The sequence below is a fragment of the Eptesicus fuscus genome, chromosome 6, assembly GCF_027574615.1.
Source record: "Eptesicus fuscus isolate TK198812 chromosome 6, DD_ASM_mEF_20220401, whole genome shotgun sequence".
Taxonomy (NCBI): Eukaryota; Metazoa; Chordata; class Mammalia; order Chiroptera; family Vespertilionidae; genus Eptesicus; species Eptesicus fuscus.
The window spans coordinates 30,120,777-30,135,391 of NC_072478.1; the positions used below are offsets into that span (position 1 = coordinate 30,120,777).

The 14,615-nt window shown below is 61.0% G+C and overlaps 1 protein-coding gene across 5 annotated transcripts; it reads left to right on the plus strand.

Moving 5' to 3' along the window:
• The first annotated feature begins 2,115 nt into the window (after window positions 1-2,115).
• MIDN (midnolin) lies at window positions 2,116-11,258 on the plus strand. 5 transcript variants are annotated; one of them, XM_028159529.2, is made up of 9 exons: window positions 2,116-2,207; window positions 3,378-4,013; window positions 5,076-5,163; window positions 5,381-5,443; window positions 7,447-7,575; window positions 7,658-7,963; window positions 8,155-8,299; window positions 8,512-8,772; window positions 9,486-11,258. In XM_028159529.2, exons 2-9 carry the CDS (start codon window positions 3,781-3,783, stop codon window positions 9,761-9,763), a joined length of 1,503 nt encoding a protein of 500 aa, XP_028015330.1. In that variant the 5' UTR covers window positions 2,116-2,207; window positions 3,378-3,780; the 3' UTR covers window positions 9,764-11,258. The 5 variants fall into 5 exon arrangements, with proteins under 5 accessions (XP_028015330.1, XP_028015329.1, XP_008148914.1 ...); XM_028159528.2 differs by having other exon boundaries at window positions 2,118-2,207; window positions 8,152-8,299; XM_008150692.3 differs by lacking the exon at window positions 7,447-7,575 and having other exon boundaries at window positions 2,120-2,207; window positions 8,152-8,299.
• Window positions 11,259-14,615: the final 3,357 nt, after the last annotated feature.

The window sequence follows — 14,615 nt, forward strand, 5'->3', positions numbered from 1 at the left end:
CTTGCAGGGTATTCCAGGATGGTGAGTGTTCGGAAGAGCCATGTGACACACAGGGAGGCCACCCTGGGGCATGTCATCAATATGGATGGGTTGTGCACTAGTGTGTCACAGTCCTATGCAAGTGACTGTCACATGGCTGTGTTCAAGGTTTGACATGGTGAGAGTCCCATATTTGTGGGGCCTCCAGGTGATCTCCCTGCGCTGTGTGTGTGTGTGTACCTATGCATGTGCATGCCCCCACATGCCTGGGTCTCCTTTCTCTCAGGCCAGTGAGGCCCAAGCAGCAGTCCCCTAATTCCCAGGAACTCCCAGTCTAGAGAAGGCTGTGATAGCCAGGAGTCACAGGTACAGCACCACTTTGTCTCCAGCTCAGAGACAAGGTCTTAAGAGTTCATGGCCAGGTTGGGCACCATAAATAAAACCTAAGGAGGGAGACCATCACCAAGATGCTGTGCCAGCACCCACTCTCTGCTTATGTCCCGAGAGACTTCAGCCTCCAGCCGGGGGACACAGCAGGATGCAACTGGGACACCATAGTACATTCCCCATGGGAGACATGAGACTTGGGGGCACACCCTGCCTGACATGGGCCCTGGGGGAACAGCTGGTGCTGGCAGGGCCAAGACCTGGGGCAGAAGGGATCCAGACATCATCCACAGGGCAGGCTTGGGACCTGAGGGGGGCAGGAAAGGGGTCCCCTGGTACAACTGTGCTTATATCCTGGGACGATTGCTGAAATATAGGGATGCTCTAAATGGGAAGGAATGAGAAGCCAGTTGATAGCATGTTTATTAAGTTAGACCTGCAGAGCAAGGTCAGGGCCTCTTCCCCTCCCCCACCCCCAAGAGCAACCCTTCACCCCCCAGTGTGGTTTCAGCAAGGTCAGGAACCAGCCCGAGTTCTGCCTACCCCAGTAGCAGCATCCCCAGCCCTTGGGGGTCCCACCCATGCTATTCTGTTTCCTCTGCCACCTCCCAAGCTGAAAGCAGAACCCCTACTCTGGGCCCCTCTGCCTGTTCCCACAACCCACAGCCACTTAGTCTCCAGACCTCTGCAGTAGCTGTTCCATTTCCTGGAGAACCATGCTGTGTTTGTGGCAAACCGCTATCCATCCCTCAACACCAGTCCCAGTAACTCCTTCCAGCTAAGTCCTGACTGACCTTGGGGGTTGGGAGTGGGGCAGAGGCCATAGGAGCATTGGGTGAGAGCCTGAAGGAACAGCCCTGGGAGGGATGCTGAGGGTAGAGATGGGGACGGTCATGCCAGATAAAAGGAGAAACCAGAAAAGCGGATAGAGTTGGGTGAGTAGAACTTGGGGTCTCTTTCTGGGCAGAAGGGTCAGGAGGACCCACCACCAATCAGGGTCATCCTCAGAAAGCCACCAAATGACATGCCATGCTCCTGCCTGTGTGGTCTATTTCCTAGTATGTGAAATGGGAAGAGGAGTTATGCCCAGCCCAAAGGATGGGCAGTGAACTTGCATTATTGAATGATGACAACATCTCTGGGTCTGAGTGAGGGACCCATACCTCAAGCCCCAGGGTGAGTCTTGCAGGATTCTCATTCCACCCCATGGCCACCTAGGAAACAGGCTCCCGAGGCCACGACGTGATGACTGGCTGCGCAAGGCAGTCCAGGTGCTGGTTAATCGCTCCATAAATGCCCTCTGAGGTCACTGTTCAGGGATGCGCGGCCGCGGCACCCCCACTCCAGGCAGGTGACTTCGGCCTGTTTTCCTGGACTGTGCTGCTGACTCAGGCTCCCCTTCCCACGCCCCGCCTTCCGCCTTGCGGGCACCCCCAAGCGGAAGCACAGGGCTTGGAGCGGCAGAAAAATGTCAGGGAGCCCGACTGTGCACCCAGAAACCCAATACCCGTGGTCCAAGTAGGGGTGCGACCAAATCGTCGACTTGGTCGTGACCTCGGGTTCGGTGGCATTCCAGGAGCGCAGTCATTTACGGGGCAAGTGGCCCAGGCCGGGCGGCACTCCCGGGCTCCGGCCCACTGGGAGGGGCGGGGATGGCCTGCGTCACCGCCCGCCCGGTTCCCTCCCACTACCCCTGCCCGCCCAAACTCCACCCCAGGGAAGGCGGCGCGGATAAAGGTTCAGGGCCGCCGGTACGGCCCCAAACCTACCCCTTCACGGCGCACTTGTTCTCGACCTAGGTACATGAAGGGACTGTTGTGACCTCGGACTGGCCGCGCCCGGTGAGTTGTGGGCGGGATCTCGCGGGCCAAGGAGGGGTTCCCCACTCTAGGCTTTTAAGGTGCCCCACTTTTCTTTGTTCTTGGGGCAGGCAGGGTTTGGGATATCTCCAGTCCTGGGAAGCACCCCTTCCCTCACGGGACGTGGAATGGGTGGAGCGAGGCGCAGCCAGCACCCCCTTGACGGGACCTCGGCCCCTGCCCCACCCACCCCCGGCACTCCCCCTCCCCGGAGTGACCTTGAGCTAGTTGCTGTTCCAGCCTGATTTCCGGTTTGTACGGCCTCAGTTTTATGATTTAGAGGATTCACACTAGCGAGGCTCCTCCCGCGCCCGAAGTCGGTCAGCTTTGCCTCTGCCCCGGACAGTCTCGCGCCCCCTCCCCAGGACTCCCAGCAGCGCTCCTGGATGGGGGCCGGCAGAGGGCGCGCCAGCGCTGCTGACTCACCGCAGCCCGGAGCAGAGCGGTGCGCGCGGGCCCCACCAGGGACGCCGCGTCACGTCATAGCTCCGGCGGGTGCGACTCAAGAAGCGGGTCCAGCCCGCGAGACTGGGTGGGACGCGAGGTAGCACCAGGGTCCCCCCGACACCGGCCACGTCACCGGGATGCAGGACTCGCCATCAGCTCGTGGAGACCTCACGCCCCAAAGTCGAACCTTCCCGCGAGCCACCGAAACATGGCCCAACCACGAGGCGCGGGTATTGCCTCCCGCTTCCGCTCGCGGTAGCTTCCCGGACGGACGCGGGAGGGGTCACGCGACATCCTGCCCATCCTGGCGTGGGGACAAAGCCGGCCCTCACGCCACACAGCTCCGGGAATAGGTCCCGAGTCCTCCCCGGCCGCTCGCCCTTTGTTGTGGGCACCAGGCCTTATGAATGGCCCCCGGCGCGGGCGGGGGCGTGGGGGCCGGCTTCTGCGGCTCCAGCTCCGCCCCCGCCGCGCTCCCCTTGGCCACCGGGGCAGGGGCGGGGCCAGGGGCGGGCCCTGCGGCCACGTGGGGCAGCGCCGCGGCTACAGCCATTGGCCTGCAAGCGCAGCCCACTAGGCCTTTGGTGTGTGCCGATTGGCCGGCGCGGGCCGGCAGAGTAAGTAGTGAATGGGAGGGGGCGGAGGCCCCGCCCCTTGGAACGTTGCTACATTATAACTTTTTTTTCTTGTTACTTTCACCCCCAGATCCTCGGAGCGGCGGCGGCGACTGTTGCTAAGGGAGGTGACGCGCCGAGAAACGCGGCCCGAGCGGCAGACGGCAGTAAGCGCGGTCAGCCAGCAGCGCCCACTCCTCCGGGACCCTCCCCCCGCGCCCGCCTAGTCTCGGTCGACTCCCGCCGCCCTTGAAAGAAGCCGCAAGTACAGTCCCCACCCCCGGAAGGCGCCCCAACGAGCCGACGCGACCCCGGAGCGCCACTGAGATTCTTGATTCGCCATTTGTTCCTGGGACCTTCTCAAAGGGGACACGCGCTGCCCCTCATACCCAGTGTCCCCGAGAACCCTGGTTCGGGGAGCCCCGGCCCTGTCCGGAGGCGCGGCGAGGATTGGCGTTGCCCCGCGGACCCCAGCTCCCCAGCGCGGGCCGGGGATGGAGCCGCAGCCTGGCGGCGCCCGGAGCTGCCGGCGCGGGGCCCCTGGCGGCGCCTGCGAGTTGGGCTCCGCGGCGGATGCAGCGTCCATGAGCCTGGCCATCCACAGCACAACGGGCACTCGCTACGAGTTGTCGGTGTCCCCCGACGAGACGGTGGAGGGGCTGCGCAAGCGGCTGTCCCAGCGCCTGAAAGTGCCCAAGGAGCGCCTGGCGCTGCTCCACAAAGACACGTAGGTACCGAGCGCCGCCCTTGCCGCAGCGCACCCCTGGCCTGTTGCCCCCTATGGCCCCGGCCCCCGGACGGGAACAAAGAGCTCGCAGCTCGGGAAAGGAAGGGGGCGGCCAGACCGGGGGTGGGGGGACTGGCGCGCTCTCGGGCGCCCTCTGCTCGGCCTTGCTTGCTTCGGCCCCCTCCCCCGCCTGGGGTCGCTGCACAAAGGCTGCTGCGACTGTGCCTCCCGCTGGGCTCAGGCGACCCCCTCGCGGGACGATGGGAGCCCTGGTACGGCGCGGTGCTCCCATCTGCGGGGGTAGGGGGGCCGCTGCTGTCGCTTCCCCTGCCTGCTTCTCTGCCGGCTTCCGCATCTGCTCGGCAGCCCTCTGTGCGTCTGGCTGTCTCCTTCCACTTGCGTCTCTCTGCCCCCCTTTGTTCTCGCCACGAGCGCTCCCCTCAGCCTTCCCCTCCCCCTCCCCCATGGTATTTAAATCGCCTCCAGGCTGGGAAGCCCTCCTCCCGCTGGCCTCCGGGGACTCACTGTGTCCATCCCCAACGGAGGGGCCTCGGTGGGGGAGGGGCAAGAGGGGGAGGGTCTCCTTTGTCTGAACGGCGGCTGCCTGCGCCAGTGAAGGAGGGAGGAGGGGGAACCCTGCCGGGCAAAGCCCCTGAAGGCTACGTCCTGTGGCCCCACAAGAGGAGCCCAGGGCTGGAGTTCGTGAATTACTGGCAGGGCTGGCCCTGGGGTGGCTGGGAGGGTGTCACAGGGCAAAATGGGGCCCGGGTAATGAAATAAAAGTGTCTTGCTGAGGTGCAAAGGGGGTGCCCCACTCCAGAGTTGGGGTTCCTTGAGAGAAGGGGTCTGAACCACTAGCAAGGGGTCCCAGGACCAGATAGTGAGCCTCGCCCCCACTTTCAGGGCCCAGGGTCTAGCCGCCAGGTAGAGATGGGGGTGGAAGGACTTCAGTCTCCCTAACAAGCGCAAGCACTCCCTCAGCGTCTGCTTCCGCGTCCGTGCCTGGTCTCTGCTGTAGCCTCACCCTCTTCCTTCCTCCCCCTCCCCACCCCACCCCACCAGCCGGCTCAGTTCGGGGAAGCTGCAGGAGTTCGGCGTGGGGGATGGCAGCAAGCTGACTCTCGTGCCCACCGTGGAGGCGGGCCTCATGGTAAATGGCTGAGGAGGCCCCAACATGGGAGGGCAGCGCCCTTTCATGCCAGCATGGTCCCCATCACACCTGTCTGGGCTCCCTCCCCCCCCTCGCCCCTTCTCCCCCCCCCCCGCCCCCCCCCCCCCCCCACCTAGCAGGGCCCTCCCAGCCCCTGTGCCCAGGTGCCCAACCTAGAATGCATACTCAGGGTCTCTTCCCCTCCTTCTCTTTGTAGTCTCAGGCCTCAAGGCCAGAACAGTCTGTGATGCAGGCTCTGGAGAGCTTAACAGAGACCCAGGTGAGATTCTCAAGTGCCGCCCCTCCTAGCCCAGGGGCTAGCAGGCTCTGTGCCCAACCCCTCTGGAGAGCCTGGGGTTGTTTCTGTTCGGGGGAGGGGACTTGAGCTGCTCCGCCTTCTTGCCAGCTTGGCCTGGTCACCCAGCTTCCTCTTCCTCCTCCCCCCAAGCACTCACCACCTGACCTTGAGGGCCTTCTCTCCCACGGTGGCTGCCGTGGGGGATGGGGGCCCAGCTTTCACAAGCCTGCCTGTGGGTGACCTTAGCCCAGGCTCCCACCCCCGGGGCCTGTGTCCCTGAGTGCCCCCCCTCCAGGGCCACTGAAGTTTCCCCTGAGCGACCTTTATAAAATTTCTGCTGGTGGGGAGAGGGCGGGGCTGGCCTGGGTGACACTCCTTCCGCCTTTCATGACCCCATTGTGAGGGGTGGGTAGTCACCCCTCCCCCTCCTCTTTCTGGCCTTTGTTCTCTGCCCCAAAAGGGGAGGGGAGGGGCGGGGCGGGGTGGGGGCAACCAGGCACCCAGTGAGGCCAACACAGGATGTTAGGAAAATATTTAGTAAGCAGCCTGGAGGAAGATGAGGAGGGAGGCCTGGGCTGGCCCACACCCAGGTTCCCGGTTTTGTTGCAGCCTTTCCCCCCTCCTTTTCTCATTTTTCTGGCGGCAGGGCCTCCTCCCAGGAGGGTGACACAGGCCTCAGCTATCCGCCTGCTGCCAGGGTGGGGGAAGCAGGCTGCTGCCCTCCCCTAGAGGGGGTGGGCAGGTTCTAGGCCTCCCTGTCTGGGCTGGCCAGCCGCAGGAAACCTGCTCAGCCGCTTCCCTTCCTCCTGCCTGAGGCCCTCGCCCCCTCCCCGACATGTAGCATCCTGCCCTCGCCAGCCGGCTAGTGTGGAAGAGGGGGGAGCAGTCGCTGGGTGGTCTGCCATCAGGAGGGGCAGCCAGGTGGGGAAGAACAGAGTCCTGGGAGCCCCATGGTGTCTCCTGATTTCCTGGGGCAGATGTGAACTGAGCTCCCTGCTCTTGGGGGGGGTGATGTGGTTGCCCGGGGAGAGGGGGGAGAGGGGCCCTCTGTGTTTGGTTCACATCCGCCACGGGGTGCCTGCGAGGGAGATAGGGAGGGGGGCTGGGTGAATTGACTGGGCTCCCAGGGCTGCTCCCTGCCTGGCACCACATCATGCCTGCCTGGTTGCCCTCCCCAGGGAGGAAGTTGCGGGAGGGAGTGTGTGTGTGTGTGTGGGGGGGTGACCCAGCTGCTCTTGGGAGCTACCCCAGGCCCTTTCTGCAAGGGGCATTTCTGGGGGTGGGGGAGGATCATGAGACTGGGCTGGGAGATGGGGGCTTCTCACTGCCTGCCTCCCTCGCCTCCTCCCCAAGGCCCCCAAGCAGAGAAGGTTACGCCAGCCGCTGCCAGGGGAGAGCTGGGAGGCGGTTGTTCTGAGTCATCCAGCCTCTGTCACTTCTCAGAAACCTCCTCCCCCCCACCCCCCACCCACCCCAGCCCGGCCCCTGGGGACAGTTCTGTGCTAGCCAGGCCCCACTGCAGACGGGTCAGAGGCACCTCACACCCTCTGTGAAGGGGAACCCCAATTGAAGGGTTCATGTTTGCATGGGCTGTGTTCAGGACCTGCGGGACCCTGGCTCCAGAGAACCAGTCAGGGCCCCTTCCCACAGTGACGCCTCTCTCTCAGCCTCCGCCCCGCCCAGGACAGATAAATATTTATCTTGAGAAAGCAAAGGTTAGGATGAAGAATTTGTCCAGCAATTCCACCCACTTGCTGCCCACCCCTGTGGCTTAACTGGGAGGGGGCCTGAGATAGGTCTCTCATAATCATAGGCAGAGAGAATCTGGGGGTTGAGAGGGTGGGGGAAGGTATAAGGTAAGGGTTATTTGAGGGCAGTGACCTCTGGCTAGGCCCCACCCCCTCTGGCCTCAGTTTCCCCTTGAAAGAACCAAGCTGGCCAAGGAGGGCCAGGCCCCCTGTCTGATCTGCCTCTGTCCCCCACAGCCCACAGCGGCGCCCGGGCCGTGCCGGGCTGGCGGAGGCGGCTTCCGGAAATACCGATTCATTTTATTTAAGCATCCGTGGCACCGACAGGGACCCCAGAGCCCAGAGAGGGGCGGCGAGAGGCCCCAGGTCACACAGCGTGGGGGGCCGGGCCGGGCCGGGCTGGGCGCCTAGGGCTGGGACCCTGGGGTTGACAGGCCACTCTCTGCAGGTCAGTGACTTCTTGTCGGGCCGCTCACCACTGACCCTGGCTCTTCGAGTGGGTGACCACATGATGTTCGTCCAGCTTCAACTTGCTGCCCAGCACGCCCCACTACAACACCGCCATGTGCTGGCGGCTGCAACTGCTGCCACCCGCGGGGACCCCAGCATGACCACTCCTGTGTCCTCTCCCTGCCGGCCAGTGTCCAGTACTGTCCGTGTCCCCCCAGTGCCCACCAGCCCTGCACCTGCATCCCCCTCACCTGTAACAGCCGGCTCCTTCCGTTCCCACTCAGCCCCCACCACCTGCCCCGAGGTGAGTCTGGGAAGGGCTTATCCTTCAAACCCAAGGACGGGCTGTTTGGAGGGGGTGGAGAAGGGATTCTGAGCCCCTACTGCATGTTTCAAAGGCCATTGCTGGATCCTGGGCTGGTGGGTGGTCCCGGACCCTGAACCCCAAGGCCTTTCCTTATACCTTAAGCTTATGTCCCCCTATTCCATCAGCAGATGGACTGTTCCCCTGCTGCCAGTGCCCGGGCCAGCCCCGCATCCACCTCGGGGGGCAGCCCCACCTCCCGTTCCCGAAAACCTGGTGCCATTATCGAGAGCTTCGTGAACCATGCCCCAGGGGTCTTCTCAGGGACCTTCTCTGGTAGGTGTCATGGCTTCTGTGTATGTCCCAGCAGTGGTCACATGCACACACCTCGGGTGGGACACCCACCATCCCACCCTCAGATCTTCACATACACTCGTGACCCTGCAGCAGGCTTCGTGTCCCCCAGGCGTGGGTGGGAGTCTTTGTGTCATTCTTGCCCCAGGGTCCCATCCCTTGGGCATTCACCAATACACTCTGCCCCCCTGTAGGCACGCTGCACCCCAATTGCCAGGACAGCAGTGGGCGGCCACGGCGGGACATCGGCACCATCCTGCAGATCCTCAATGACCTCCTGAGTGCCACGAGGCACTACCAGGGCATGCCCCCATCACTGACCCAACTGCGTTGCCACGCCCAGTGTGCACCTGCCTCTCCCGCCTCAGACCTCACCCCAAAAACTACCTCCTGTGAGAAGCTGGTGGCCACGGCCCCAGCCTCCCTGAGCCAGGCCCGCCTGGGCAAGCCCACGGGTGAGTGTCCAAGGCGCCCCACCCATTCTCACCAGTCAAGGCCCCTCTGTGTGCAGCTCAGAGCAGCTGACCCAATCAGGCTGGGGAGGCACCAGCTGCCATTCAGCCCGCTCTGGAAGAGCCTGAAGAGAAGGGAGTGTGTGTTGGGGACACAAAGTGTCCTTGTGCCCTCCCGAGGAGGAGTGGGGTTCCTCCTCACATCCTCCTCAGGCACTTTCTCCAGATGGCAGGTGGAGCCTCTGTGAATGGCCGAGTCAGGCTAAGGGAGGGGGGCTGGCTTCCCCTCCTACTTGATGGCCCCATGTCCCCCAACTTGTTTTACCCTATAAATCTGGAGTCTCGCAGACTGGTGATGCCACTCTGTCCAGTGGACCCCCAGCCCAAGCCACGAAGGGGAAATCATGGCCAGAGCCTGAGTTCCTCTGTCACAGCAGCAGCTGGAAGGGCTCAAGCTGCAGTTAATGCATGTGGTGACTGTGTCTTGAGTGCTTGTCTTGGACGCTGCCCTGCCCTCACAGGGTTCACAGCTGGTGTGCTGGACATTCAGACAAGTTTTAATAAACCCGCAGCTCCCGGGAGTCCCTGGATACTCTTGATCAGCTCCCTCAATGGAGCTAGTGTTCAGGAGGCCCTGAGCTCTGCCTAATGCAGGGGGGGCATTTGCTGGGGGTCCAGCCTCTCCCAGGGGGTCATGGTCATTGCTTCCTTTACAGGGGACCGGCTGCGGCAGACAGAGAACCGGGCCACCCGCTGCAAGGTGGAGCGCCTGCAGCTGCTGCTCCAGCAGAAACGGCTCCGCAGAAAGGCCCGGAGGGATGCCCGAGGCCCCTACCACTGGCCACCCAGCCGCAAGGCCGGCCGCAGCGACAGCAGCCCCGGAGGCAGTGGTGGCAGCCCCGGTGAGGCTGCGGGCCTGGGCCTTGACTTCGAGGAATCCGTCTGGAAGCCAGAAGTTAACCCCGACATCAAGTCAGAGTTCGTGGTGGCCTAGAAACCTTGTCCCTCACCCCTGCCCAGGGTGGCTGAGAGCATCGCCCAGCTCAGGAGGGCAGGCAGTGGGCACTGCAGGAGGCCCCTCCCTCTTCAGCCAGCATCCTGGTTTTTTAAAATTTTCATTTCTTACCATGGTTTTCCAAACCCTCTGTGGCCTTGGATTCCTGCCTCCTCGGTTCAGCCTCACTCACATCTCCCCACCTCTTCCTCTGCACCCCCACCCTCTCCCCTCAGCCACACAGGGTCCTTCCCTGCCCACCTTCCCGAGCTCCAAATATGTAGCAGTCTTTCCAGATGGTTCAGAGCAGAATGAGGAAGAAGCCCCCCCACCCCTTCCGCTGGCTCTGATGCTCCACCACCCCCACCCTCTTCAGGTTTAAGTCCAAAATGTAGATGCCTCATTTGCACTTTACAGACAGGAGGGGGCCATAGAAAAGAGAACCCCCACTGCCAATTCTGGCCTCCCCCTACCCAGCAGGGCCCCCAGGGCTCCAAACACCTCACAGGACCCACAGCTGCACAGACCAGGGCTGTCTCTTCCACGTCTATACTACTTTCTCTTCTTAGTTTCTTTTTCCTGGAAGAGAAAATCTGTTTCAGGGGAGGCTGGCCAGAGCCTGCCTTGGAGTTCAGGTCTGGGTGTAGTACCCTTTCCTGGCAGAAAAGGATGGAGGAGAACAGACTTGTCGCCTGCCTTTGCTGGCCACGCACTGTGCGATACTCTTCTGATGCCACTCTCCAACCCCACATCTTTTTTTTTTTTTTTTTTCCTGAGCTCTGGGTATTTATAGACTGTTAATTTTCTGACTGAGCCAATAGTAGTTGGGAATCTCTTGAAAAATCAGGAGAGAAATTGCTGTGGGGTGGGGTAGATGCCCCCAGCCCTGATTCTCTGCCCAACCTGAGTGATCTGGGCCTGTGGACTGTCTGGGGGTGGCCCTCCTGCAGCCTGGAGGGGAGGGGGTGCTGAGCTGTGAATCTCATAGTTAGGAGCTACACTGTAGCATTAACCCCCTGGGAGGTTGCTGCTGGTCTAATTTGGAACCTCCCCACTCATGCCCATGCCCCAGGGGTCTTTGGCCCCCAGAGCAGAGGGACAGGGACCCCCCCCCCCTTAATTGGGGCCATTTCAATGTGGGTGGAGTTTATTTTTCATTCACTTTTTTTTACTGATAAATGGAGATGAGATGTCTGGGCCTTCCCCCACACACATACCTGTCTGTCCTGCAGGATACCCCACCCCCTGCCTGTCTCCCTCCTTTTGTCCTACTCGTAGATGAACCCCCAGGTCCTCACTCCTTCCCCATTATGTGTTTCAAGTTAATGGTTTCAGATGTGAACATCATGTGTTAACTGTAGCTCTGTACATTTTTTTTGTGGGGGGGTGGGCGGGGAGGAGGGGTCAGAAAGTTAGGGGTCAGAGATTTGTTTTGTTTTTCTAAAAGGAGAGAAGAGGGGCAGATTTGTTTTTGAAAAACTGTCTTGGATACCTATTTAAATGTGTGTTCTCTTTTATTTTTTAACATTTTTAAAGTAACGTCTGTGCGCCCCGGCAGGAACCAGCCTTGCCTGGCCCCCCTCCATGCCCAGCCCCTGAAGAAAGCATTACCAGTCCTGGGGGTTGGGGTCTGGCTATGGGGTGTGCCTGCACTTTTCATGAGTTTCCTGTATGAAAAAAAAGCCACACAAACACCAACACGGTGACTTCAAGTAATAAACAAAATGACACAAGTGAAAGTCCCTCCTGATCCCCTGCGGGGAGGGGAGTCTGTTCCAGAGCAGGATAACTGGTCCTCTTACATGCCTGGGAGGGGTGCCTTTATGAGGTGGCATGCTGGATCCCAGGCCCCTTCCCTGATTAGGGTGAGGGTGGGCAGGAAGCTGCCCCTGCAAGGGAGGGGTAGGCAGGCCACCTCCATTGCCCAAGTCCAGGGTATGGGTAGGGGATCTGGGGCCTTGCCCTCTCAAATCCCTGCCCTGGTTGGCCCCAGATGAGCTCCCTCCCAGGATACCACCAGATTCCCCACCCCCTCCAGAGGATCCAATCCTCTCTTGTAAGGAATCCATAATTCCCAGGGCCTGGGGCTGTTGTGCAAGGCGGCCAGACCCAGTGTGAACTCTTCCCTGGCCTTGCATTCCAGCACTCCCCAACCCTGACCATGCATCCAGCCCCCAGGATCAACCCTCTTAGCCTGGGAAGTTTCACTGTGTCTCCCACCTCTGGGATCTCACCTTCATCTATTTGGGGCTGGACAGACACAGGACAATCATTTGTTTTAAATGGATTTCCTCATTTCACAAGTACTGCTACCTAAGATAAAAAATATTTACACTCCCATTTCATAGAGGAGAGAACACTAGTCCAGGGGGTGTTTCTGAAATTAGTGACTACCACCCCTGGCCAGCTTTTTAAATTGGAGATTGATTTGTTGTTCCAGTTATTTATGCAGTCATTGATTGGTTCTTTTAATTTCTATTTATTGATTTTAGAGAGAGAAAGAAACATCAATTTGTTCAAATTATTTCATTGATTCTTGTTTGTGCCTTAACCAGGAATCTAACCCGAAATCTTGGCATATGAAAGGATGCTCTAACTGAGGTATCTGGCCAGGCCTCCCTGGCTGATTTCTGATGGCCCAAGCTCCTGCCCTCCCAAGGCCCAGCTCCAGGGACCCCAGAAGAAAGGGAAAGGTTCCCTCCCAGGAATATCCTGGGGGCATCTTGTGGAGGCACTTGGGCCCCTCCCACCGTCCATTCACCCCCAAATCATCTTTGCCTGCTCACAGCAAAAAAGGTATCGGGATGCCAGGTCAGGCTGATCACTTCAGCCTTCAGTGTCAACGGAGCAAACGTCCCCGCAGGTGGTGGAAGCGTGGGTGGGGCAGTTCAGGTGGAACACCCGCCTACGCAATCCGGCTGGAGGGGGAGGGGAGGGTAAGGGCCCAGCGCTGTGACCCAGGTGACCACCGCAGAGCTGGGTGGGGGATGCAGAGGGAGGGTGTCTGAGGAACACGCTGAATCACGGGGCTGTGTATGCACAATGCAGGGCGGGGAACACTTGCCCTGATGCCCCGGAACTTACCCCTCAGGGCGCAGCCCGGGAATCAAGAGTCACGGCCCTGCCCAGGGGTCCTAAGAGGACTCCACCCCGCCTAGGGGCTGTGGGCCGCAGTGCAGACACCTACAGGAAGTGCGGGTCCGGGTGCCCATCCGAGGTGTTGCAGCGGTCGGAAGGGCGGTAGGTCAGACCATGCAGGAGTAGGAGGCAAGGAAAGGTAAACTGAGGCCCAGGGAGGGCAGGGACTACTGGGGCCGCAAGTGTTGGGGTTGGCCCTGAACCGCCTCCTCCCCCATTGACGAAAAAGATGAATGGGAAGAGGCGGCCCCGGAAACCACAAGGATGGAAACGTGGTTTCCAGGGCAACGCGCCTTGGAACGGCTCTTACGTCACCGTACAGCGGGCGCCCCGCCCGCCCCCTACCGCGCGTCGGCGGTCCAGGCCCCGCCTGCCACCGGTGACGCCTCATTGGTGGGTGCCCCGTTGGCCTCTGCACACACCAACAGTGGGGCGGGGTTGCCTTCCCGAGGCAGGATTGAGTCCCGGCCGGGCTGAGTGCGCCAGTGTGGCGAGGAGGCGTGAGACCCCCCTTTGGCCGCAGTTTTGAAGCCGGCGGATATCTTTTGACGGAAGAGGAGGCGGGTCCGGGGGCGCCGCCCGTGCCCCGCCTCCCCACCCCACCCCCGCACCGGCGCGCTTCGCCCAGGTATTGCCTGCTGGCCCCTCCCCAACGTCCACGTGGGCGTGACCCCGGGCTGGAGGAGTACTGTAGTCCCCAAGCTGGGGAAGCCCCGGAGACCCAATGGGAAGAGGACACTTGAAATGAGGCTTTGCCCATGGAATAGGAGTTTGCCAAATAGAGGAAGAGGCAACGGATGCCCCAGGGGTGTGCAAAGACCCGGAGACATAAAAGCAGGAATCAGGTGAAGGGAGCAGAAGCCAGAACATCCAGATGGACAGTGGCTGGACGCATGGCCTGGGCTTAGGGGAGAGGCCTGAGAAGGGACAGATGGGGCTGGAGAAGATTGGCAAAAGGGCTGCAGGGAGCTAGGAGACTGGAGGAAGCTCTTGGCACCTGGCCAGCCTCCAGGCAGAGATTGCTGAGGACCCGAGAGGGAGAGGTTAGGGTAGCAGGAAGTTCACGTCGCTGCCTGGGTGTGGCTCAGATTAGTCTGTGACCAGAAGTCACTCAGAGAAGTCAACAGTCAGTGTGAACAAGGTAGGCTTTGCCAGCTGGGGAGAATGTGAGCCAAACCCTTGGTCCAAGGCAAAGATCTTAAGACTGAAGTGAGGGTCAAGGGTGGTGGTGTTGACTGGCTGGTGTGGACACCAAGGTGTGGAGCCTGAATCCAGGTGGTGGCTCACAAGTTGGCCATGCTCCTGGGGTGATGAGGCCACTGTGGGTGGTCAGGAAAAAGTCACTGGGGTCATGGCTTTCTACTTGAGGCCAGAGTCCTCTGGGGGTGGCCAAATGGGTTACGGTGGCTAGCTGCACGGTGATGTTGAAATGCCAAAGGCCACAGTCAGTCCTGGGTCGCTTGGGGAGGACATTAGGGAGCCAGGCCCCTGGCCAGGAGCCTCCTGGTGAGATGGGAGTGAGTGGTATGCCACCAGGGACAGCTGCACCCCCAGCACTGGGCAAGTGCCAGGGGCACAGCCACCCCCAGCAGACCTAGTGGAATCCGCCCTTCTCTCCAGGCTCATTGGGAATGGGAGTTACCAAGCCAAGGGTGCTGGGGCCCAACCCAGGAGTCTTGACTCCAGTCCCACCCACGGCTGCCCAACCCTGGGA